This window comes from Salmo salar, chromosome 26 (genome assembly GCF_965601325.2).
Source record: "Salmo salar chromosome 26, fSalSal1, whole genome shotgun sequence".
In the NCBI taxonomy this organism is placed as follows: Eukaryota; Metazoa; Chordata; class Actinopteri; order Salmoniformes; family Salmonidae; genus Salmo; species Salmo salar.
The window spans coordinates 8,397,346-8,421,415 of NC_138316.1; the positions used below are offsets into that span (position 1 = coordinate 8,397,346).

The 24,070-nt window shown below is 46.9% G+C and overlaps 1 protein-coding gene across 5 annotated transcripts in view; it reads right to left on the minus strand.

Annotated features, from left to right (window-relative positions):
- The window catches only part of LOC106587075 (neuron navigator 2), a 335,183-nt gene that overhangs the window by 92,846 nt on the left and 218,267 nt on the right, over window positions 1–24,070 (minus strand). For 4 of the 5 annotated variants that reach the window (XM_082969356.1, XM_082969354.1, XM_045708752.2 and 1 more), the window contains 2 exons: window positions 7,877–7,994; window positions 4,677–4,729 (listed from right to left, as the gene is read on the minus strand). In XM_082969356.1, coding sequence (XP_082825482.1) covers window positions 4,677–4,729; window positions 7,877–7,994 — 171 coding nt within the window. Of the gene's footprint in view, window positions 1–4,676; window positions 4,730–7,876; window positions 7,995–19,203; window positions 19,647–24,070 lie in introns of those variants that run through there. The other variant, XM_082969357.1, reaches the window with a different exon arrangement.

Here is a 24,070-nt window from a genome sequence, read left to right on the forward strand (position 1 = left end):
TTCATATACACATGTTCGTGGAACAGTTTCATTTAATTTATATTAGCGTCTTCATATCTCAAAATCGTTACCATGTAGTTAATCAAAATTCTATCCAAATCTAACTGAAAATGATACAAACCTAAAAAGTGACTTCTATTGCCATTACCAACTATGTAAAAAAAAATAGCCTACATAAAGCCAACGAACAAAAACATTGCAGCCTGCAAGTAGAAAATATCCGCACCAAAAAAAAACGTATCCTATAAAATCACATTGGCTACGCATGGCCTGTCTGCAACGAACTTGAAACATTGTATAAAATATTCTGGGCCCTCAGAGTGGTGCTCGGGACAGACACAGCTGTTGGCTATTTGCGCAAGGGATAAGAAGCATTGCTTGACTTGGGCAGGAGCTCACCGGAGCTGAGTACCGGCACCTCAAATGTTCTACTGCTTGAGCTCCTGTTCCACTTAGAGAAAATTAGCTCAAAAGTAATGTGGAGCTCCTGCACCTAAATATAAACAGTACCAGCACGCAAAATGATGACCGGAACCTACTTCAGTCCAAGTCAAGCACTGATTAGAAGTAATCAGGTTGGCCTGCTCAACAGCTCATTAGTGGTGGTGCTTTAAGCCAATCAGAAATACTATCAGATCCCAAAATGGGCACATTTATACAGTGTATTCACGCCTTGACTTTTTCCTAATTTTGTTACGTTACAGCCTTATTCTAAAAAAAAAATTTCCTCATCAATCTACACACAATACCCCATAATGACAAAGCAAAAACTGTTTTTTTAAATTCTTTGCTCATTTATTCAAAATAAAAAACGGAAATATCACATTTACATAAGTATTCAGACCCTTAACTCAGTACTTTGTTGAAGCACCTTTGGCAGCAATTATAGCCTCGAGTGTTATTGGGTACGTCGCTATAAGCTTGGCACACCTGTATTTGGGAGTTTCTCCCATTCTTCTCTGCAGATCCTCTCAAGCTCTGTAATGTTGGATGGGGAGCGTTGCTGCACAGCTATTTTCAGGTCTCTCCAGAGATGTCTGATCGGGTCCAAGCTCAGACTCTGGCTGGGCCACTCAAGGACATTCAGAGACTTGTCTCGAAGCCAGGGGCAGAAATCCTGGGGGGGACGGGGGGACGCGACCCCCCCATCCTGGGGAAAATATGATTTGTCCCCCTCAATATATCACTGAAACATAACTATGTAATTTAAATAATATTAATAATACGCAATGAAAGCAATTGTGCTGATTATAGACACTTAATAGCGCGTTTTTAAGTTTCAAAAGATTGCGACCCCCCCCACCCTTTGCCTCACAATGGTTTGATCCACTGCCAGTTCCTTAGTTGGCAAGGTAACAGAGGGGTCGTATCTACTGTCTGAAAGGCACTCAATGAACGTAACTGACGTGAGGTTAATCCAGTTAATCGCGCACACACACTAGCTGAATATGCAGAGCTAGCGCACAAATATTAACTATTAAGCTAGCTAGTACCTATTCCATTTATGTGGCCTCGTCAAAGATGGAATCTTTGCTATCGTCAATTTATTCCAAGATCAGCATGCAGATGATGTAAATTAGTGCTTCAAAGTTCCTGTGATAAGGTTAGCGATAAACTGAAGTCCAAACTGAACAGAACTACACTCTCTTCTACCATTGTCTTAAATATATTTAATGGTCTCGTTGCAAAAGCTAAATTGTCGCAAGGGAACTTTTATTTATTTTATTTCACCTTTATTTAACCCGGGTAGCAAAGATTATAGCAAACACCACTGAAACGGAATTGGTGCTCGCTAGCTTTGCAAATTCAGCTATTGTTGGAAGCCAGCCAATATGAAACAAACTATTAAAATTACAAAAGGTTGCAGCATATGTTGTGTAAATGGTGAACTCATACAGCTGTCAACTCTTGTCATTTTAATCCGTTTCACATTTGCTAGCTACCTTTTAGATCGAAGCCCAAATAGAATGATAAAAGATAAGATGATAGAAGCCCATCTCCTACTGTAAATAACCTACACACTGTGTGTGTGTGTAGCCAGCCAGCCAGCCAGGTAGAAAAATGGCAGAAAAATAAAAGACGGACATCAGAGTATTTTTCAGTACACCAAAACGCAAAGTAAGAACCCTAGTAGCCTAATATCTCAAAGACTAGTTGATAAAATGTTCATAAGAAAGAAATGAAATTCTAATGGAAATGTTTCACAATGATGTCATTAGGCAGAGCAGGCAACAGATGGCACACAGACAGCAGAGTTGGGGACAGATATGCAGGGACAGACTGGCAGAGACAGGAAGTCTCAGGTAAGTTTGTTGAGTCTTTGGCAACATTATGAAAGGTTCTCAATTTTTTTTACTTGTAAAATAGGAACATAATTGGAAAATGCCATGGATACCCCCAGTCTCAACTTAAACTGGTGACTGAACTAAGATTTGTTAAAGGCAATGGTATTGCTGTTGTGATTAGTTGTGTAGTTTTGGGTACCGGTAGTTAGGAGTACGGCAAACACCTTATTTCTTTGGTTCCTCAATATACATTTACCATAATACAATGTAGGCTATGTGTTACAGCACTACTTTTGGTGTCCCCCTCAGGAATTGCTCTTGAGAAAATTTCATGTAATTGTCCCCCCCAAAGTTGATATCAGATTTTCGCCCCTGCCCGAAGCCACTCCTGCTTCGTCTTGGCTGTGTGCTTAGGGTCATTGTCTTGTTGGAAGGTGAACCTTCACCCCAGTCTGAGGTCCTGAGTGCTCTGGAGCAGGTTTTCATCAAGGATCTTTCTGTACTTTGCTTCCTTCATCTTTGCCACGATCCTGACTCGTCTCTCAGTCCCTGCTGCTGAAAAACATCCCCACAGCATGATGCTGCCACCACCATGCTTCACCGTAAGGATGGTGCCAGGTTTCCTCCAGACGTGACGCTTGGCATTCAGGCCAAAGAGTTCAATCTTGGTTTCATCAGACCAGAGAATGCTGTTTCTCATGGTCTGAGAGTCTTTAGGTGCCTTTTGGCAAACTCCAAGTGGGCTGTCATGTGCCTTTTACTGAGGAGTGGCTTTTGTCTGGCCACTCTACCATAAAGGCCTGATTGGTGGAGTGCTGCAGAGATAGTTGTCCTTCTGGAAGGTTCTCCCATCTCCACAGAGGAACTCTGGAGCTCCATCAGAGTGACCATCAGGTTCTTGGTCACCTCCCTGACCAAGGCCCTTCTCCCCCGATTGCTCAGTTTGGCCAGGCGGCCAGCTCTAGGAAGAGTGTTGATGGTTCCAAACATCTTCCATTTAAGAATGATGGAGGCCACTGTGTTCTTGGGGACCTTCAATGCTGCAAAAAATTTTTGGTACCCTTCCTCAGATCTGTGCCTCAACACAATCCTGTCTCGGAGCTCTACGGACAATTCCTTCGACCTCATGGCTTGTTTTTTGCTCTGACATGCACTGTTAACTGTGGGACAGGTGGGTGCCTTTCCAAATCATGTACAATCAATTGAATTTACCACTGGTGGACTCTAATCAATCCAATCTCCAATCTCAAGGATGATTAATGGAAACAGGATGCACCTGAGCTCCATTTCCAGTCTCATAGCAAAGGGTCTGAATACTTATGTAAATAAGGTATTTCTGTTTTTTATTTTTAATACATTTGCAAAAATGTCTAAAAACCTGTTTTCACTTTATCACTATAGAGTAATGTGTGTAGATTGATGAGGGGAAAAAAAGATTTAATCCATTTTAGAATAAGGCTGTAACGTAACAGAATGTGGAAAAAGTCATGGGCTCTGAATACTTTCCGAAGGCACTGTATATATATATTTGCTACAGGTCGACTAAAGAAATCTTGGTCGACCAACAGCCTATCGACCAAACAATCGACCAGTCGACTACTTGTGGTCAGCCCATTCAAATTAGATATTCTTTCAAATGCCCACCCCTAATAAACACATATATAAACGCGGCCACAGATACACTCTCTCTCCCTCTCTCACTCATGTGTTCTAATGTTAAACTGCCACAACAAACCACAATAAACACAGAAATGAATATACAGTAGAACTAAGCCTTTGCCTGGGAGAAGAGTACGCTTGCCAAAGCCCTCTCCAAAAGGGAATCCTTATACAGTAGCCACAGCCATTACAACATCGCCCTGCTAACGTTTTTACTGTCATCGTAACTTGAATTCTCCATCTGGATTTTGTCCCCTTGGATAACATAAGTGGAGTTTTTATTTCTAGTGGTAATGTGACGAAGCGAGCTTGGTTCTCTTCCAGACACCAAACCTCAGTCTCTGGTTCTTCAAAGTGAGAGCCAATGGCCTGTCTACAGGCCAGACGTTTTATAAAGACTGACCGCGAAGCCACACATTTCAAAATAACAGGAGTAATACCCATAACCATTCAATTGGACCAATGTCTTCCGAGACAGAACTGAATTCGAATTCCCTGCTTCAATAAGGCCCCGTACGTACGCACAGCTTATACACGCTCAAGTACACGCGCACGTCTGAGTTAACACACAAACACAGACACTCTACTGTGGTGGACCAAGACATCAAAAGCAACTTTTTTACTTCACACACTCACCCCCCCCCCCCCCCCCCCCTCACACACACAAGTATTATAACGTTATACTGCCAAACACACAAACCAATAGAAGGAAACCCTAGGAAGGTCACTCACCATCTGAGAACGACTCTTAGGGCAGCCATTGATGTCTTCAATCTTCTCATTGGCTGAAGGAGAGAGAGAGAGAGAGAGAGAGAGAGAGAGAGGAGAAGAAAAGAAAAGGTGTTAGTGATACCCCTGGTTCTTCCTCCAGCATGTTCCTACTCAGTGCCAGGGAGAGTGAGTGAGGAGAGCAGGCCTGTGACTGGATGGAGAGGGTCACTGCCCCCTCTTTCTTCTGAGCGATGAAACCCAATCTAGTTATAGCAAATGTGTGTGGGGCCACTAGGGTCCAGGCAGAGTTGGCTGGGCCTCCTTTAGAGGCCCAGCCCACAGCAGCTGAGACAAGGTTGTCCTCTTTCAACACTACAGCCTGGTGGGACCCACTGGGCATCTCCGCCACAGGAACCTACCACCTACTGCAGGAAAATAAAGGGTTATCCCAGTGGGTCCAAACTTTGTGTCAGGTGGATAAACACTCTCACAAACACACATGCACTTGCACATAAACACACCCTGTGGAATGTACACAGAACAAAAAAATATAAACACAACGTGTAAAGTGATGGTCCCGTGTTTCATGAGCTGAAATAAAATATCCCAGAAATGTTCCATGAGCACAAAGAGATTATTTCTCTCAAATGTTGTGCAAATAAATGTGTTTATCTTTGCCAAGATAACGCATCCCCCTGACAGGTGTGGCGTATCAAGAAGCTGATTAAACAGCTTGATCATTACACAGGTGACCCTTGTGCTGGGTACAATAAAAGGCCACTCTACATGTGCAGTTTTGTCACACAACACAATGTCACAGGAATGTCCACCAGAGCTGTTGCCAGAGAATTGAATGTTCATTTCTCTACCATAAGCCACCTCACATGTCGTTTTAGATCATTTGGCAGTACGTCCAACCGGCCTCACAAGCGAAGACCACGTGTATGGCATTGTGTGGGTGAGCGGTTTGCTGATGTCAACCGTTGCGGCGGTGGGGTTATGGTATGGGCAGGCATAAGCTACGGACAACGAACACGATTGCATTTTATCGATGGCAATTTGAATGCACAGAGATACCTTGACAAGATCCTGAGGCCCACTGCGAGGCCCATTTTTTTTTAAAGGTATATGTGACCAACAGAAGCATATCTGTATTCCCAGTCTTGTGAAATCCATAGATTAGGGCCTAATGAATTTATTTCAACTGACTGATTTCCTCATATGAACTGTAACTCAGTAAAATCTTTCACATTTTTGCATGTTGCGTTTATCTTTTTGTTCAGTATATATTAATGACTCTTCTAAACCCTGCCATTAACTGTCATTCGGTCTCCCCTGTTGTCTCCTACCAAAAATAATGTGCTACTGATCCCAGCCAGGTCTCTGACCCTGTGTCACCGTGTCACTGTCCCCCTGCTTCACACCCACTGAGCTGCATGGTCAGATTTCAGTAGCAATTGTCTGGTATGATATTTCCCCCCATCTACATACAGTGAGAGAGAGTGTGCTCCTAATCTCAGCTCGTTACCTGTATAAAAGACACCTGGGAGCCAGAAATCTTTCTGATTGAGAGGGGGTCAAATACTTATTTCCCTCATTAAAATGCAAATCAATTTCTAACATTTTTTGACATGGGTTTTTCTGGATTTTTGTTGTTGTTATTCTGTCTCTCACTGTTCAAATAAACCTACCATTCAAATTATAGACTGATCATTTCTTTGTCAGTGGGCAAACGTACAAAATCAGCAGGGGATCAAATACTTTTTTTCCCCCTCACTGTAGACAGTGGGAAAGGAAACTATGAATGAACTGGTGAATGGGACACTCATATTGGGATTGGAAGAGGGATAGAGCTCAGTTACATGACACCAGGATAGCAGTAGTCAGCTGTGTGTGTGGGGGGGGGGGGGTGTCAAAAACAGCACAGCGACATAGCCAGACAGACTTAGTCAATGAGTCAGCTGTAGATGAACTTTGCAATGAACGCCGCCTCTGCTTTACCTCACCTACTTGTGCATGTCAGTGTGTGTGTGCGCGCGCGCGCGCTTGCGTGCATGTTTACAATAGCATGCGCCACTGTTTCTACCCTACACTGTCCCCTAGGGATACAGAGACCGCTGATGGTGAGAAATCACGCTCTCTCTGGGGGCCCTACTATATCAGGAGACGGAAGACAACCCAGTTTGTGTCATAACAGGTCATCGAAGATGCATGCGTACGACAACGTGCATCCTTGATGATGCTCACTATCCAGTGAATGCAGAGATTCAATCTGAGCATCAAAACACAAAAGAAGAAGGGAACAGAGGACTCAGTGTCTCCAAACCCACCCGTCCTGCCGTCGACGCTACAAAAATCCCCAAAAGATCCATCTTCCGCTCGAAAGACCCGCTAGCCTACTCCGACTTTCAGAGAAGTCGCGAGAGAACGGGTGGAATTCATTTTTCAAAACGATTCTGTTTTTCCTTGTTCTCTACTCCAGATTCTAGTCTGAATTCTACGAAGAAGACTCTAGTCTACACAAATGTTCTATGACGTGCGACTGCGATGTGTTCCGTACTTAATGATTCGTATTCCTAATTCTAAGTGTGCTTTACATTAGTATTGTATGATGTTCTGTACACGTTCTTAGATTTGAGGCGGTGTTTCGTATACAAATAAATATAATCTATATTCTCTGATAGAGTTCGACAGAAGTCTGGAAAGCAGAAGAGTGATAAGTCATTGGTGAGATGATGTGACAGCGCTGTAACCTCAGGGCACTGTCTCCCCCCTCTGTCTTCCTTAAAAGATGACAGGGCAGCTTGTGAAGTGGGACAATTACAGGACTAAGGGGAGGGGGCGCATAATGACATTATGTTACAAAACATCCCTCAGTCAAACTTCTCTCTGACTGCACCACTGTCAAATATTTCAGCGTTAAACTGAAGGGTTTTCCTAACTCAATTTTGGAGAATAATAATTTATTGATAATACGTTAATAATGTATTTTTTTTTGGTGTGGAAATTAATACTTTTATGAGGACAGTTCATCACCAATAGCATATGCCATTATGGCGATTACCGTACAAATATACATTAGGATACATAGCGTTACGACTTGAAAGATGTATAAACATGGTATCTGCATGAGAAGTCTAGTCCATCGACTGAACTCATTAGCAGTGACAGTAATAACATGGCATCAAGAGAAGAGATGGTAAATGAAGTGTACCCCTTACCGACAACCTGTATGATCTCCGCGAGCAGCACTCCGTCTGTGACGTCTGTCTGCAGGTCCTTGATAAGTCGCTTGTGTCCTGACTTGGCTAGGTAGTGGTTGGCCCAATCCGTATAGATCTGTTCAGGACACAAAACATCAGCGTCCGTTTATTAGACGCCCAGGGGAACGACTCATATCAAAAGCGAAACACAACTCTTGCGGCCTCCGCTTTTTAGAAGTCATGCGAGTGTTTAAAATCCTGTAACACTTAAAAAAAAAAAAGACAAATGACTCAAATTAAACACATTTACGACTCAAATAAAATAAAAAAATAGGACCCACGCACCCCCTTTTCTTTCGTTGGGGGACGCAGAGCTGGCATATATCCGCGTGGTATTCAAATTGGGACCATTGTGCTCGGATTGCGCAGCAGCGAGAGCAGACGGTTTTCAATGAGGCGCTGACATCACGAACTCGTGGACAGAAAAGGCCCTTCAGAGTGTGCGGCGGGGGGGGGGGGGGGGGGGGGGGGGGGTTGAATTAAGCGTCTGAATAATCTGAATAGTTTCGTTTGTAATTGGTTGTTGCAGACAACTCTCTATCTCCTGCTCTCTCACTCTCCAAGGCTGCTTGCCTCTCCGGGATGTATTTGGGTAAATAAAAAACCCCAAGCAAGAGCAGAGGGAGAGAAAGATGCCAAGGGTCAGAGAGAGAGAGAGAGAGATACCATCTCAAATTGAGATTCAAAATGTTGGTAACAAACAAAAGCACTGAAGTAAGGACACAGTGATGCTAGAAATAATAACTAGAAATAACTAATAATAACTAGAAATAGCAGCAATTTGGTAGGGAAGGGGATGCTGAACAGATTCAGAAAATGTTTCTAAAGAGTGCGCTTCATGTGGAAAATTGTAGAAACACGTTCAAAATCTCAAGGCAAATTCTAAATACAATTCTGGAGTAACCGAATTAAGTCTGACATTTTTTGGTTGTCTGAAGCATCCCCGGATGAATCTGAGCATTGTTTTTCTGCTGCCGTCACTTCAGTATTTCAAACGGCTAAAATTAAGCATCAGACACGCGCACATGCACACGTACACACAATGTGACCCCGGTTCTCTGTGTTTTTAAAGGTAAATAGACCTGGGGCCAATTCAGAGTGACGCGTCATATGAATCGCTGCTCTGAACGTTTCATTTCGAAACGTACACGCGCAGAGCGAGGTTCAAAACACTGTTTTATGTAGGCTCCGCATGCACGCTTGCAAGCTCTCTCTCTCTCTCTCTCTCTCTTTCTCACACACACATGCACACACACACACACACAGCTATAACATGGCTCAGACAGCGCTAAACAAGCCTTTAAGCAAAGGATAACACTCTCTCAAAACACTGGGGGGGGGGGGGGGGGGGGTTGCAGTAAGAAAAGGAAAGTGGGTGTGCCTTGAAGCAGTTTTATGCAGCAGGTAAAATGAGGGGTTTGGGTGTCATTAAAAAGCAGGTAAAATGAGAAGCTGTCAATCATTGGAGCAGAAGAGGAACCAGTGGAAGACCCCCTGTGGGTGGGAGGGGGGCAGGTTTAAAGGGAGGAGGGCAGGATGGTGGATCCATCCTATCCAGAGCCATATTCAGGAGCTTATGAATCACTGGATTTCATGACTTATTGAACTGGAAGGACAATCGCGTACAATAACACATAGGACCTCTGATTTAAGATCAAAACATACCCTGAGGGTATATGAAGAAACACGGGGCACTGAGAAGAGGGAACGCAGAGGGAGGGAAAATGAAGCGGGAGAGAATCCTACTTTCAAAACTCTATAGTGCAAGGCTGGTGAAATCCTGCTCACTAAAACCAGAACACCACACACTAAAAGGCCTGTGCTGTCCAACCCACTTACACTAATAACCTGTCAACTAGTAGGGTTCTTAACCCGTTAGCAAAGAGGCCTAAAGCAGCACTTAACACACCAGAAGATACCTTTGATCCGTGTCTGACGGCGCTGTCAGCCACTCTGGGACTTCTCCACATCACAGGGAAAAGCAACTCTCTCCCAGAACATATCTGATTATTCCTTAACTTCACCAACTATAGGCACCAACCGTACTGACAGCATCCCAGCCCCCTAATATGTGTGTTTGTAATAGTAGAATAACCCATTTTAGCGTTGAGTTTGTAAATAAAGTCAGCGGGGAAGACGTAGACCTAACATGGCAAATAGGGAAAAAGAGATGAGTGGATTTTCTATTTCATCAGTGTTGTGTTTGTTACACGTTAATCAATGATTCTTTCAAGAGGGGAAATCCCACATCAGCCTCATTCCCGAAAATTCCCAGTAATCCCACCCTCTCATCCCAGGATTGGGGTTATTTTTTGGGGAGCTGTAAATTGGTAAGAGGGACATTCCCCTCTTCAAGGGAATGCAACATGACACTGAGTGGCTGGGATCTGATTCATACACAGTCTCGGACCACTCACTGTACCCTTTGCAAGACCCCTGTGTGTGTATGTGTGTGTGTTTGTTTCTGCGTGTGTGTGTATGTCGGTGTGTCCTCTAAAGGGTTAAAGCCGTGTGAATGAGCAACAGTGTGACATCTCGTTCAAAATGGGTCACACAATGTTCTATGAACACGAACACACACACACACACACACACACACACACACACACACACACACACACACACACACACACACACACACAGATGCCCTTAGGCCACACACAATTGTCTCTCTCCCACTGCATGCCTTAGACATTTCGCACAAACATGCCTCACAACCAGCCTCCACACACCACCCAGGCCTGCCGACTCATCAATCCAGCATATGATGCCCCGCAGAGGGCATGACGCACACAAGCCTCCCCCTACAGCGCTGGGTCATGGACTGGGGAGAGAGAGAGGGAGGGAGAGGACAGGCAGCTCATCACACTGACATGCCCTTTACCTGTTGGTAGGGACTTTCGGGAAGAGAAGAGATGGTGATTGGAGTGGATGCTTTGATGTCAAAGGCATACTCTCAGAGATGTCACAGCTGCTCATTGCATACTGATTGAAGTGGGGAATGCTAAACAGGTGTGTGTGTGTGTGTGTGTGTGTGTGTGTGTGTGTGTGTGTGTGTGTGTGTGTGTGTGTGTGTGTGTGTACATGCACGTGTAAAGAGAAGGCGTTGAAAAAAAAACAGGGGCCACAACTTTTCATTAACTTACTCTTTCATCTTTCACTTTGTTTGTCATGCATCCTTTGACTTACATGCTACACCCCCCCCCCCCCCCCCCCTCACACACACACACACACACGCACACACATGCAGTCTTGTATAACTAACCTTGTGGGGACACACAATTCAGTCCCATTCCTTAACCCGAAAACATAACCTTAACCATAGCTCATAACCCTAGCTCCTAAACCTAACCCTAATTCCAACCCTAACACTAATTCTAACCTTAACCCCCCCCCCCCCCCAATCCTCCCACACACACACCACAGGGATCTCATCCAAAGAGCAGCCCTGCCCACACACACACAGTACAACCAACGAGCAATAACAGCACTTTGAGTCGATTCAGCATCATGGTTCCCACACACACACAGTACAACCAACGAGCAATAACAGCACTTTGAGTCGATTCAGCATCATGGTTCCCACACACACACAGTACAACCAACGAGCAATAACAGCACTTTGAGTCGATTCAGCATCATGGTTCCCACACACACACAGTACAACCAACGAGCAATAACAGCACTTTGAGTCGATTCAGCATCATGGTTCCCACACACACACACACACACACTAAAAAAACATGTGCTTTCCAACCCACATACACTAATAACCTGTCAACTACTAGGGTTATTACCCCGTTAGCAAAGAAGCCTAAAACGGCACTTAACACACCATTATGTCCTAATCTAGTGAAGTGAAAGAGAACCAGGTTAAGAAAACACCCAGGACTCACGAGATGCCACATACAGCGAGCGCGTCTGGAAGTTAAACACTGTTCAATTTGCTAATGGCACGGCACTGGACGCAGAACATACCAAAACACACACTCTGCTGTGATTACACTTTAGAGGAGGTGAAATGGTAGGCTACATTTCCCTCGTTTACTTTCGCGCTCCTGAAGTTGGGGTCTCTATTCTCAGGCGCATGAAAGAACAACCGTATAGACGGCTCGACACAATTCTGTGACTTGTGTGATTTTTGCAAGTACAGCGCACCGAGTTTGCTCAATTGAGCCTGTAATATCTACGAGTCTCTGTGGTGTGTAGGCATTACTGCTCGTCTTCGTGAGAGGTATTGACATGTTGAAATCACCAAGCTTTCTGTTTAAGCGACTAGCGCACAGCTCAGACACTCATACATAACCCACAAGACATGCTATCAGAGGTCTCTTCACAGTCCAGAAAAAACAACGGGAAACGCACAGTACTAAACTCAGCAAAAAAATTTACTCAGTCCTCTCACTGTCATTCAGTTACTGTCCCAACGCTCTAACCACTAGGCTACCTTAGGCTCATGTCTCCTTGCAGCATGCCTAAGGCACGGTCACACAGATGAGCAGGGACCCTGGGCATCTTTCTTTTGGTGTTTTTCAGAGTCAGTAGAAAGGCCTCTTTAGTGTCCTAAGTTTTCATATCTGGGACCCTATTTGCCTACCGTCTGTAAGCTGTTAGTGTCTTAACGACAGTTCCACAGGTGCATGTTCATTAATTGTTTATGGTTCATTGAACAAACATTGGAAACAGTGTTTAAACCCTTTACAATGACGATCTGTGAAGTTATTTGGATTTTTACGAATTATCTTTGAAAGACAGGGTCCTGAAAAAGGGACGTTTCTTTTTTTCTGAGTTTACATAGAGCCATGACTACATGGAACTCTATTCCACATCATGTAACTCAGTCAAGCAGTAAAATCAGATTAAAAAATGACTACATGGAACAGCGCGGACTGTGAAGAGACACACACACACACACATAATTCGCAAACATATGCTAACACACGCACATACATATACCCCTTTTTCTCCCCAATTGGTAGTTACAGTCTTGTCCCATCACTGCAACTCCTGTACAGACTCAGGAGAGGCAAAGGTCGAGAGCCATGCATCCTCTGAAACACGACCCTGACAAGGCGCACTGCTTCTTGACACACCGCTCACTTAACCTGGAACCCAGATGCGCCGACGTGTCGGAGGAAAACCGTACAGCTGTACGACCGAAGTCAGCGTGCATGCGCCCGGCCCGCCACAAGGAGTCGCTAGAGCGCGATGGGACAAGGACATCCCGGCCGGCCAAACCCTCCCCTAACCCGGACGATGCTGGGCCAATTGTGTGCCGCCTCATGGGTCTCCCGGTCGGGGCCAGCTGCGACACAGCCTGGGATCGAATCCGGGTCTGTAGTGACGCCTCAAGCAATGCCTTTTACTGCTGCGCCACTCGGGAGGCCCCACACATACGTTTTAATATTTTTCTGTATTATTGATTCTGTATTGTACACACAGCATTCTACCTGCCTGCTACCTGCCTCTGTCCGCCCCTCTCCATAAATACACACAACGTCCTCTATAAGTGCACAGAGGGAACTGGCTCAACCCCAGACCAGCTATTTTGGGTTGACCCCTCATCTACACTTTCTATACCTCCATTCCGCTCTCTTTTCCTTTCCCTCTCTTTATCGTTCCTCTCTCTCTCACACAAGGATGTTACCATCAGTGCCTGGTCTCTCTCTTCTCTTTCTCCTTGTTCCTCTCATCTTCCCTGTTCCATTCATCACTTCTTCCTCCCTCCTTTTTCACTTTCCCCACTTCTAATACATGATTGATTTTTCATGTTTTTCTCTTTTCTACATTCGCCTTTCTCTCTTTCTCCCTGATCGTAACCATCTCTCAGCAAGCCCCTCAAGGCTCTTACCGTTTTAAAGTGCCCACAGGAGAAGCGGCTGGGTCCCCTGACAGGCACCCTGAGGCCCCCACACACCGCCATCCAGGCCCCTCAGGTGGGGGTAGAGGCTGTTTGTCCAGAAAACTCCCCCAAAAAAGACAGGACTATAGACGAGCGCTCGTTATAGCGGCGCTCTGTCACATAGACGAGGTGGTAAATATAGCCATGATGTCCGTCTGACGACTCTCTTCTTTCCTTCTCACACCTCTCTCTCTCTACTAACCACTCTGTTTACAAACGTCCCATTTTATACCTCTCTCCACTCTGTCACGCACCGTCTCTGCTCTCCTCCAAGTGCTCTAAGACACTGTCTCAAACGCCCTCTACTTTTCAACTCTCTCTCTCTCTCTGTCTCTCGCTCTCTTTCTGAATCACTCACTCAATCACTGAGTCAACTCTTCTCTCCAATGCCTCCTTCAATCTCTAACCCCCCCTCCCTCTCTTCCCAACCCCTGACTCATAACCCTCCCATCCCAGCGCAATAGCCTCCTCCCCTTCCCAAGGTGCTGCTGGGCTCAGACCCCCAGATGGACAGTGTAAACAAGATGAATGCACATGTCAGAGGTAACAGAGTAACAGGCCTCTATAGCCTCTATCTCTAACAGCCTCTACCTCTAACAGCCTCTACCTCTAACAGTATCTAACTCTAACAGCCTCTACCTCTAACAGGCTCTACCTCTAACAGCCTCTACCTCTAACAGTCTCTACCTCTAACAGCCTCTACCTCTAACAGCCTCTGCCTCTAACAGCCTCTGCCTCTAACAGCCTCTGCCTCTAACAGCCTCTGCCTCTAACAGCCTCTACCTCTAACAGCCTCTACCTCTAACAGCCTCTACCTCTAACAGCCTCTACCTCTAACAGCCCATTAACTGTCCTCTTACATCCTCCACACCTGGCACTGTACATAAATAACACACACACACACACACACACACACACACACACACACACACGCTTGTTCAGGTGAGGTCTGACACATTTGAGAACCGGAGACAGCAGGACAAAAGGGGAAAGTCTGCCCTCGTAACCTGGTCTTTCCCATCTATCAGCTCCAAGCTATATGATGCTTTTGTTTCTTTCCAGAGAGAAAGTTCGCTGTCCTTTAAACTATCACTTGTTGCCTTTGGCAGTGAATCTGAAAAGTATGAGTGTGTGTGTGTGTGTGTTAGAGTGTTTCTACATTGTAAAGGGTCATATCAACGGTATAGTGTACTGTACACACACACACCTCAACCTCCACTCCACCTCCACACACACACACACACACACACGCCTAACATGCTACCTCACCCCTCCATCACCTTTAAACCAATTCTGTCCTCTCAGCATCCATACGGCTGGGGCTGGCGATAACATGTGGCAACACTTACCGCCCACGCCAGGGTAGGCACCAGATGGCTGATGGGAGAATGATGGATGACTATCCTACGCTACCCAATGCCCATCTGAAGGGGAGGACCCAGAAAAGGAGGAGGTGCAACAGCAGTGTTTAGGGTAAATCGAGTGGCCCGTGGAAGTGTTATTTCTCCCCTGTTACACACCCACACAGACACGCACACACACTTTGGTCCTATTTGGCTGATGTCACCTCCACCCCAAACAGAAACACACGCACACACTAGAAAGTACAATAAAACACTTTATTTGAATGACAGGCCAGACCCTGAACCCAGACCTCTCATTGGTTTCAGCCAATCAGTGAATACCTTCACAAACAGATGGCTTATGGGAAATCAATATTCATCCGCTGCACGATATGACAACAATTTGTTGGAGGGGGGGGGGGCTGGCTATCTAACTGCTGCTGGACTACAGTGACCCCTCAACACCTGTCACAACTCATCATAGGAATAAATGGGTAATGAACACGATAAAAGGAGGAGGGGAGAGAGAGAGAGAGAGAGAGAGAGAGAGAGAGAGAGAGAGAGAGAAAGAGAGAGAAAGAGAGAGAGAGAGAGAGAGAGCTGAGAGAGAATGTATTCAGCTTATAAAATAGGCAGACGGGGAGGTCTATCTATAAGCACAGTTGTTCAACTCTTTGAGAAGCCAAACCCCCCACCACAGACCAGGGCAGAGATCTAGATCTCCTGGTCTCTGTAGCGTAGTGGTTTAGGGCTGAGGAGGGCTTCCTAAACTGCACGTTCTCTCTCTGCAGTCTGTGGTGGACACACACACACACACACACACACACACACACACACACACACACACACACACACACACACACACACACACACACACACACACACACACACACACACACACACACACACACACACACACACACACACACACACACACACACACACAGCTCTTTTAAGTGGTTCTGGCCCGCAGCTCGCAGTACAGTTACAGAACGATATCAGGCCCACTCTAAATGACCCTTGTCATGTCTGAGCTTGAAAGAGCTGTGGTTGAAATGCCTGGAAGCCATACTCCGCTTCCCCCACCCCCTTTCTTCCTCCATCCATCCATCCCCCCCCTCTCATCTCATCTCCTCTTCATCTCCTCCTTTTCCAACCCCAATGACACAGGTTGAGATGGTGTACGTCTGTACTGTACTCTCTACCCTGATGGTCAACATACGGGCCTAGGTGTGACGCTGAAAAACCCACAGGGAACGTTCTTTAAGACTGACGTTCTTTATTATCTGGCGGGGTGCGTGCGAGCGTGGGTGCGTGCGAGCGTGGGTGTGATTGTGTGTGTGCCTGCCTAGGTGAGCGTGTGCGTTTAGGCTACGCCTGTAGCTATTGTGCAGACTTGGTGGCAGCAGGACGGCTGTCGAGGCTCGGTGTGTTAGCGGCTAATGACAGTGTGACCCCCTTGCTCTTTGGCACAGAGTGCCATCTTAAACACATGAGCTCCTCCACTCAAACCGATTCAGACAGCGGTCTGATCTGAGCAACACAAACAATACACAGCTAATACACAGCAATACACATGCACATCTCCCTCGTACTGTCCATCTTGCCTCTCTCGCTTTCTCTCACGCGCACGAGCACGCACACACGCGCTTCTCAAAATCTCTACTACTCCATCCTTGAGAAAGAGAAAGCTTCCCTTCATCCCTATAAGTGTCCTCCCTCCTTCTATCCTTCGCTCTGCCCCCCTTTCCTTCTCTCTCATCCCCAGAATTCCAATAAGACACCGCTGGACTGCTTGTGTTCTGGTAAGAATCTTCCATTGTGATTGATGTTGCATGTTCCATAATGTCCATAATACGTTCAGAAAAGGTCATGTCAGTAATCAATAGTCCTTTATTAGGATGAAGTAGGTGGTGGACATTGACTACACATTGTAAAAAGAAAGATCATTTTGCACAGACACATACATTCACGCGCGTGCACACGCACGTACGCACGCACGCACGCACACACACAAACTCAGAGAGAGAGAGAGAAACACACAGGCCTGACCCCTGCACTCTGTGGGTCTTCTGTCAGTCATGCTGCTACCACTGAAGGCTACCACTGAAGGCTTACCACTGAAGGCTACCACTGAAGGCTTACCACTGAAGGCTACCACTGAAGGCTACCACTGAAGGCTACCACTGAAGGCTACCACTGAAGGCTACCACTGAAGGCTACCACTGAAGGCTTACCACTGAAGGCTACCACTGAAGGCTACCACTGAAGGCTACCACTGAAGGCTACCACTGAAGGCTACCACTGAAGGCTACCACTGAAGGCTACCACTGAAGGCTTACCACTGAAGGCTACCACTGAAGGCTACCACTGAAGGCTACCACTGAAGGCTACCACTGAAGGCTACCACTGAAGGCTTACCACTGAAGGCTACCACTGAAGGCTACCACTGAAGGCTACCACTGAAGGCTTACCACTGAAGGCTACCACTGAAGGCTACCACTGAAGGCTACCACTGAAGGCTACCACTGAAGGCTACCACTGAAGGCTACCACTGGTACATAACTAAACAGGTTTATCATCTCTCCTCTCCAGACCGGCAATAACCTGCCTGCTCTACCTACGACTGACTGATTTACTGACTGTGTCTGACTGTCTGACGGAGTTGAGATAATAACTGGGGATGAGTACTGAGGGGAAGAAAAACGAGGGAGAAAGGGAGGGAAGAGGGATTCTGCTCCTCCTTTCAAGTCTGTTAACCTGGGACGAGTCAGTGTGTGACTCGTAATAGCAAACGTAACTCAGCTGTCCTTCTCCGTGGCATAAGGTATCATGTAATTCACTGAATATGAAGATCTGTTTTCCATCAGCTCACACCACAGGACTTCTCTGTGCCTGACTGATACCCGTGTCTATCAGCGGAACCCAGAACCCGTCCGCTATGATTATTAATACGGTCAGCGCCATATGACGCCAAACACAGAGAAGTAACGCAGAGCCATCCTGCCTGTCCGTATGTCCGTCCGCCCGTCCGTCTGTCTACGTGCCTGTCTGTCTACTTGTCCGCCCGCCCTCCCTCCCGCCCGCCCGCCCTCCCTCCCTCCCTCCCTCCCTCCCTCCCTCCCTCCCGCCCGCCCACCCTCCCAGCCCGCCCGCCCGCCCTCCCGCCCTGCCTCCCTCCCGCCCGCCCTCCCTCCCGCCCAGCCTCCCTCCCGCCCGCCCGCCCTCCCTCCCGCCCTCCCGCCCTGCCTCCCTCCCTCCCGCCCGCCCGCCCGCCCGCCCTCCCTCCCTCCCGCACGCCCGCGCGCCAGCCCTCCCTCATGCCTCTCTGTTGTCACTCTGTCTCGTCTATTTCTAAGAATAATTCAGAAGAAAACAAAACACACACGCTCTCTCAGAGTCTCACGCTCAACACTCCTCAACCTCTGGTGGCTAATACCTTACTAAGCCTGTTTGGACTTTCCATGCAGACGTCGAAGCGTCGCTACAGCACACCGACACTAGGTGAGGGGAAAACACGCATTGGCTCAGCACTTTCCCCCCTGACAGACACCGACTAGCTAGTCTGTGCAATCTGACACCACAATGAACGCTGGTGGGCTGGTGAAGAGACAAGTGTTTCCAACCACAAAACGAACACAAGATCAACATCGGAGGGACAGAACAGAGCTGCTCCGGGGTGCGGAACGACCGGAATCAAGTGGAGGGAAAAGAGAGGATCGTCGTTCGACAACCTGTCTCTTTCTTTTACAGCAATTGCAGGGTTCCTTTTTCGGAGCTTTGAAATGTAATAGAAGTGTTTTTCTTTCGGAATTGACACAACAAGAGGAGAGTGAGAAATCTAGTCAGGTGGTGAGAGAAATGTACAGCATGCATACTGTGCAGTGAACAGTATCTCTGGCAAATAGAGTCAAAAAAAAATACAATCCTCTGAAGGAGATCTCCTGACACGATACCTGTTCATAACTACTTTTACCAGCTTAAAACCTCAAAAAGAAGGCCGCCCAGACTGACCACTGGGATGACCTGAACATATTTACCAGCTTCATGGTGATGTTGTTCTGCTCCCAGCGACACAGCAGCACATTCATCTTCCTCCTCTCTCTTCCTTATCCTCCTCTTCCTCCCTCTCACACACACACACACACACACGCCTGTATTAGGTAGGAGTGGGAGGACCAACGGCTAGCCAGGCCCAGACAGAATCCATCAGAGCCAAAGGAGGAAACAGGACTGAGGACCGATGGAGGCCGACTAACCCAGAAGAGATCCACAGAAAGAGAGGATAGGTAGGTCGAGTAGAGTAGAGAGGTAGAGAGAGAGATCAAATGTGAGAGGGTTTTGAGAAAAGAAAGAACGAAATTAAGAAAAAGGCCCCCCAAAAAAAGTTTGAGGGAGTGAGCGATCCAAGAAAATCCACTATATATCCGGTTAAAAGAGCCTGCTCCTGCACCTATCTCTAGCCCAGCAGGTCTCACTGTGCCTGGGGCCGGTGCTCACAGCCTACCCCTTCCCTCCTTTCTCTCCACCCCCTCTGGGTCCGCAGAAGGAGGAGGGAAACGAATGCTTCAGTCAAGAGGAGCTTCACCACCGCTACTGTTATGCCACTGCTCTGTCTGAGGGCTAGCCAAACCAAACACACACACGGAGGGGAACCCCCTTCCTCTCCACCTCCCACTCCACCCCTCCTCTTCCACCTCCCCTCCCCTGGACGCCCTCGGCAACGCTGGGCACTGTGCTATCGCTTTTAAAATGGACCACTCGTCATACGGGGAGGAGAAAGGGAAGAGAAAGGAGAGAAGAGAAGAGAGACCTCTTAACCTTCTACCCTCTGTGATCCCCCCCCTCCCCCACACAAAAAAAAGTATCATGCAGGTGCATGATAATACTAGAAGGGGGTGAAGAGCGGGTGAAGGAGGGTAGGTTAGAGGACAAACCACACTGGCCTCCTAACTACCCCTCTCTGTTTTCTATTTATTCTGTATTTAACCAGTCCTCCTCCTTTCTTTAAAAAAAGAGAGGGGAGGTTTTATTTTCCAGAACCGAACACGGAACAGTCCCGTCTCTGATCACCATTCACCCACAGCTTACTGCTGCACAGTGTGTGTGTGTGTGTGTGTGTGTGTGTGTGTGTGTGTGTGTGTGTGTGTGTGTGTGTGTGTGTGTGTGTGTGTGTGTGTGTGTGTGTGCTCGCGGGCACATGTGTGTCCGTGCTCCACGCGGGATGCCCTCCATCTGAGAACACTCCAACCACCTACACACACACACACACACCCCGCCGCGAACCACAAATTACAAGCCAAATTTGAACTTTGGGAATCGCCCAAGACGAAGCGAAAGGTTCCCGCAGTACGGGAGACATGATCATTTCGAACACACGCCTGTAGCTATTTGTTGCATCGACAACACTACCACGGCGCTGAAGACTTTAAAGAGCCCCGAAGACCTTGAAACCAACGCAGCTACTGAACTCCTGCTCCCAAATGGTGTTTGAATACAGTGTACTACCGTAAGCCCACTTTCCCCGATTTCTCTCTCATACTTGCACTCAGTCTAGTACTTTACAAATTCGTTGAATTCGACTGTACTCTCCCACACCGATGCACTAGTTACATAGTTAAAAATCCAGCCAGCCTGCAGCACAACACACACAATTCCAGCTCACTACTGGTCTGTCAACTCAGCTTATAACACATCCATTCCCTATAAACCCTACAAGCATCTGTGCATTTAATGACTATGCACTATGGCCTTAGAGGCAGAGAAGATGTGGCCATTTAGGACATGTGTTTAACAGCTATAAACAAGTCCATTAAGTGGTGGGGCTGAGAATCGCAGGGTGTGCTTTGTTTCAGAACCCTGTGAGGGGGAGATTAATCTCAGTGTCCCCTGGACAATGGGCCCTAGCCCCATTGCGGAAAGGGGGCTTTGTTTTGGGGGACCCCTGCAGCCTGGTTCTCGAGGGCTAGGTGGGGAGTGGGGGGTTGGGGTGGTCCTGCTGCTGGCTGTTATATGGGGTGAGGGTTTGTGCGGCGGCGGCGGCGGGGGGGGGGGGGGGGGGGGGTTGGGGGTGTTGCACTGATATTAATCTCCCCCTCAAAAAAATATGGAGAGGAGAAATGGTAAGAAACGATAAACCACTATCAATTCAGTGCATTATTAGACTTTCACCACCTCTCAAATTCTCTCTCTCTCTCTCTCTCTATTAACTCACAGACCTAAGAGGGAAGCTAGTGTTGCATTACCATAGTAATGTGATGTATGATTATAACACAGTTTAGTTCACATTACGGCGCAGTCAGGCAGAACTTCCAACACTCCGAATCACGGAATGCCATCTGGGCCTGGTTGCTATGGGTACCAGCTGTAACCCTGCTAACGAAAGAACATCTAAATATGCTGCAGTGAGCAGGCTGGTCAGATTGTGTGTGCGTGTGTGCGTGTGTGTGTGTGTGTATTGTGTGTGTGTGTGTGTGTATAAATACATAAACATCCAAGTTAATCACTGGAGACGACAAGGTTCTACATAGCAACACTGAAACATAGTCAATGTGTCACTGTTAAGAGGTAAACAAAAGGGTGTTTGGCACTAAGTGGTCGCGCTGGGTTGTTTCTGTTCTCTTGTGGTGTGTGTGAGCCGCGTGTGTGAGTGTCGCTGTGTCTGTGTCTGTTCTCGCTATTCCCAAACAGGCAATCCCTGAGCCTCCCCTGATGAGTACTAAAGCCTAAGTGGGGATCTAAAGCTCTGCAATTAAAAGCATCTCAGGGAATGAGTCACACGTGTGTGTCCGCGCTCCACGCGGGATGCCCTCCATCTGAGAACACTCCAACCACCTACACACACACACACACACACACACACACACACGGCGAATCACGACGTCCAGTTGAGCGTCATTGTGATTCCACGGAGGTCGGATTCGGAGCCATTAAAAGAGCATTTCCTGAGGCAGCAGGTGCTGAATGCTGAACGTTTAACGCAGCAGAGAAGGACAGAGCTCCTATAATCACGCAGCTTCTGGAGGACTCATCCACATCCCCAGTTCATATCGAGGGAGGGAAAGGAAAGGACCAGACGGGTAGATCAATCACACACACCAATCAGATCATTCAGAAAGTGGACAAACCAGAAACCTCCCGTTGCTCTAGTCAAGAACTCTGGGTAAACGTCAATCTCTTTGGTCAGCCTACAGCGGTGATTCAGTCCTACCACCATCCCATTTGAGGGTGACTTTACAACTTACCCTCTGGAGGTCACGTGACATCATCACCACCCGTGACCTCTACCTCGTGGTACCGCCCTCCCTATCGACGCCACCACGCGGTTTAGACCGGAATAGATGAAGATGGCGTCTGATTGGGTTAGCCTAACCGTGGTCCCGCCATGGTCCCAGGAGTGACCACGTACAATGGGCCCCGTTCGTCTGACGGACGTGCTCTTTGTGACACTGACACAGGAATGGAGAGAAGGAGCGAAAGAGGAGAGAAGGAGAGAAGGGCACCTAAGGGAGGTCTCTGAATGGACGTTAGCCCAGTAGAAACAGATGGGCAGACCTAATGAATACGGTTATCCGCCGGACAGGGAGAGGAGGGGCTGTGACCTCACACAGAAAGACAGGGGGAGACACAGGAACTGGAATTAGATCAGGAAGGATCAAATTGACATTATGTCATAAAGTGCACCTGGGAGTCAGCTGGTCCAATCATTTCACTCAGTTCACGTAGACATCACGTCCACATACGACATCATAGGTGAGGATGATCCCTTGTACTTCCTGAATAATCTTGAGATGTATGACATCACTGTCTAATCCTTCTCTATCTGATTCTAGCACAGGTACAGGAAATACAAATATACCTGGAAATACAACACTATATTCCGGGGTATATTGTGGGCATTCTACATACAGTATATTGTGTTTGTTAACATAGATATAATGTAATGCTGCATTAGATATGACTAGTATGACAACAGCTACAACAACAGTGAATCTGTATTATATAGCCTTGCCAAAACACTACCCATAAAATAGTGTGTTGACTCATAAAACATTACTAATAAACAAAGTGTGTATTGTTTGTGACTGTTAGGCTCGATGTTCTGTCACAGAGGGATACTAAAAGCCTGGTCCCAGACCTGTTTGTGCTTTTTTTGGTGCTTTTGCCTACATCGCCAAGATATACACTGTCATGTTTGGCCTGACAATTCCATAACGAGTTGGCAAGAGACCAGAAACAGACTGGCAACCAGGCTAGAATACTAACTCTACCCAAACAAAACAGAATGAAATCTGATATCAAAGCAGACAGAGGCCGTTCCCTTGTGCCGCTTTGTGAATGATAGAAACAGGTCCATGCCAATGAATCATTTATTATCCATGTATACATTTCTGTATTGATTCACAGTGGCTCTGCTATCTTCTTTATAGAAAGAAGCTGCTAGTTCTATGGGGGGAAAAAGCCAAGATCCTTATCCTGAAACAGAGGAACTCCAATACTATCAGAGAATCAAATGGTGTATTGGCAGCGTGTGACGTCTGCGTGTGAATTAGAGAAGGAGGCAGGGCGGTGGCACTCTGGACCGACGGATTCCGGGATAGCGATCTAGCCTTCCCTCAGCGAGCGAGCAAAGAGGCGTGCCGCCAATATAGGCTCCTGTCTGAGACTTTCATTGTGGCACAAACACTAAAAGACAAGGACACACATCCATATAGAAGCAGACAAGAAGACATACATAGCCTACATTTAGACACACCCGCTCTAACATTATACCCATTTCTGGTCTGATAAGATTCCACAGTGGACACAGTCAGCCACTGAGCGAGCGATGCCTGTATTCTGTAGTCAACAAACATTTCAGACACTTGCTGTGCACACGTTAGTCAAACTATTCAAACTAGTCAGAGT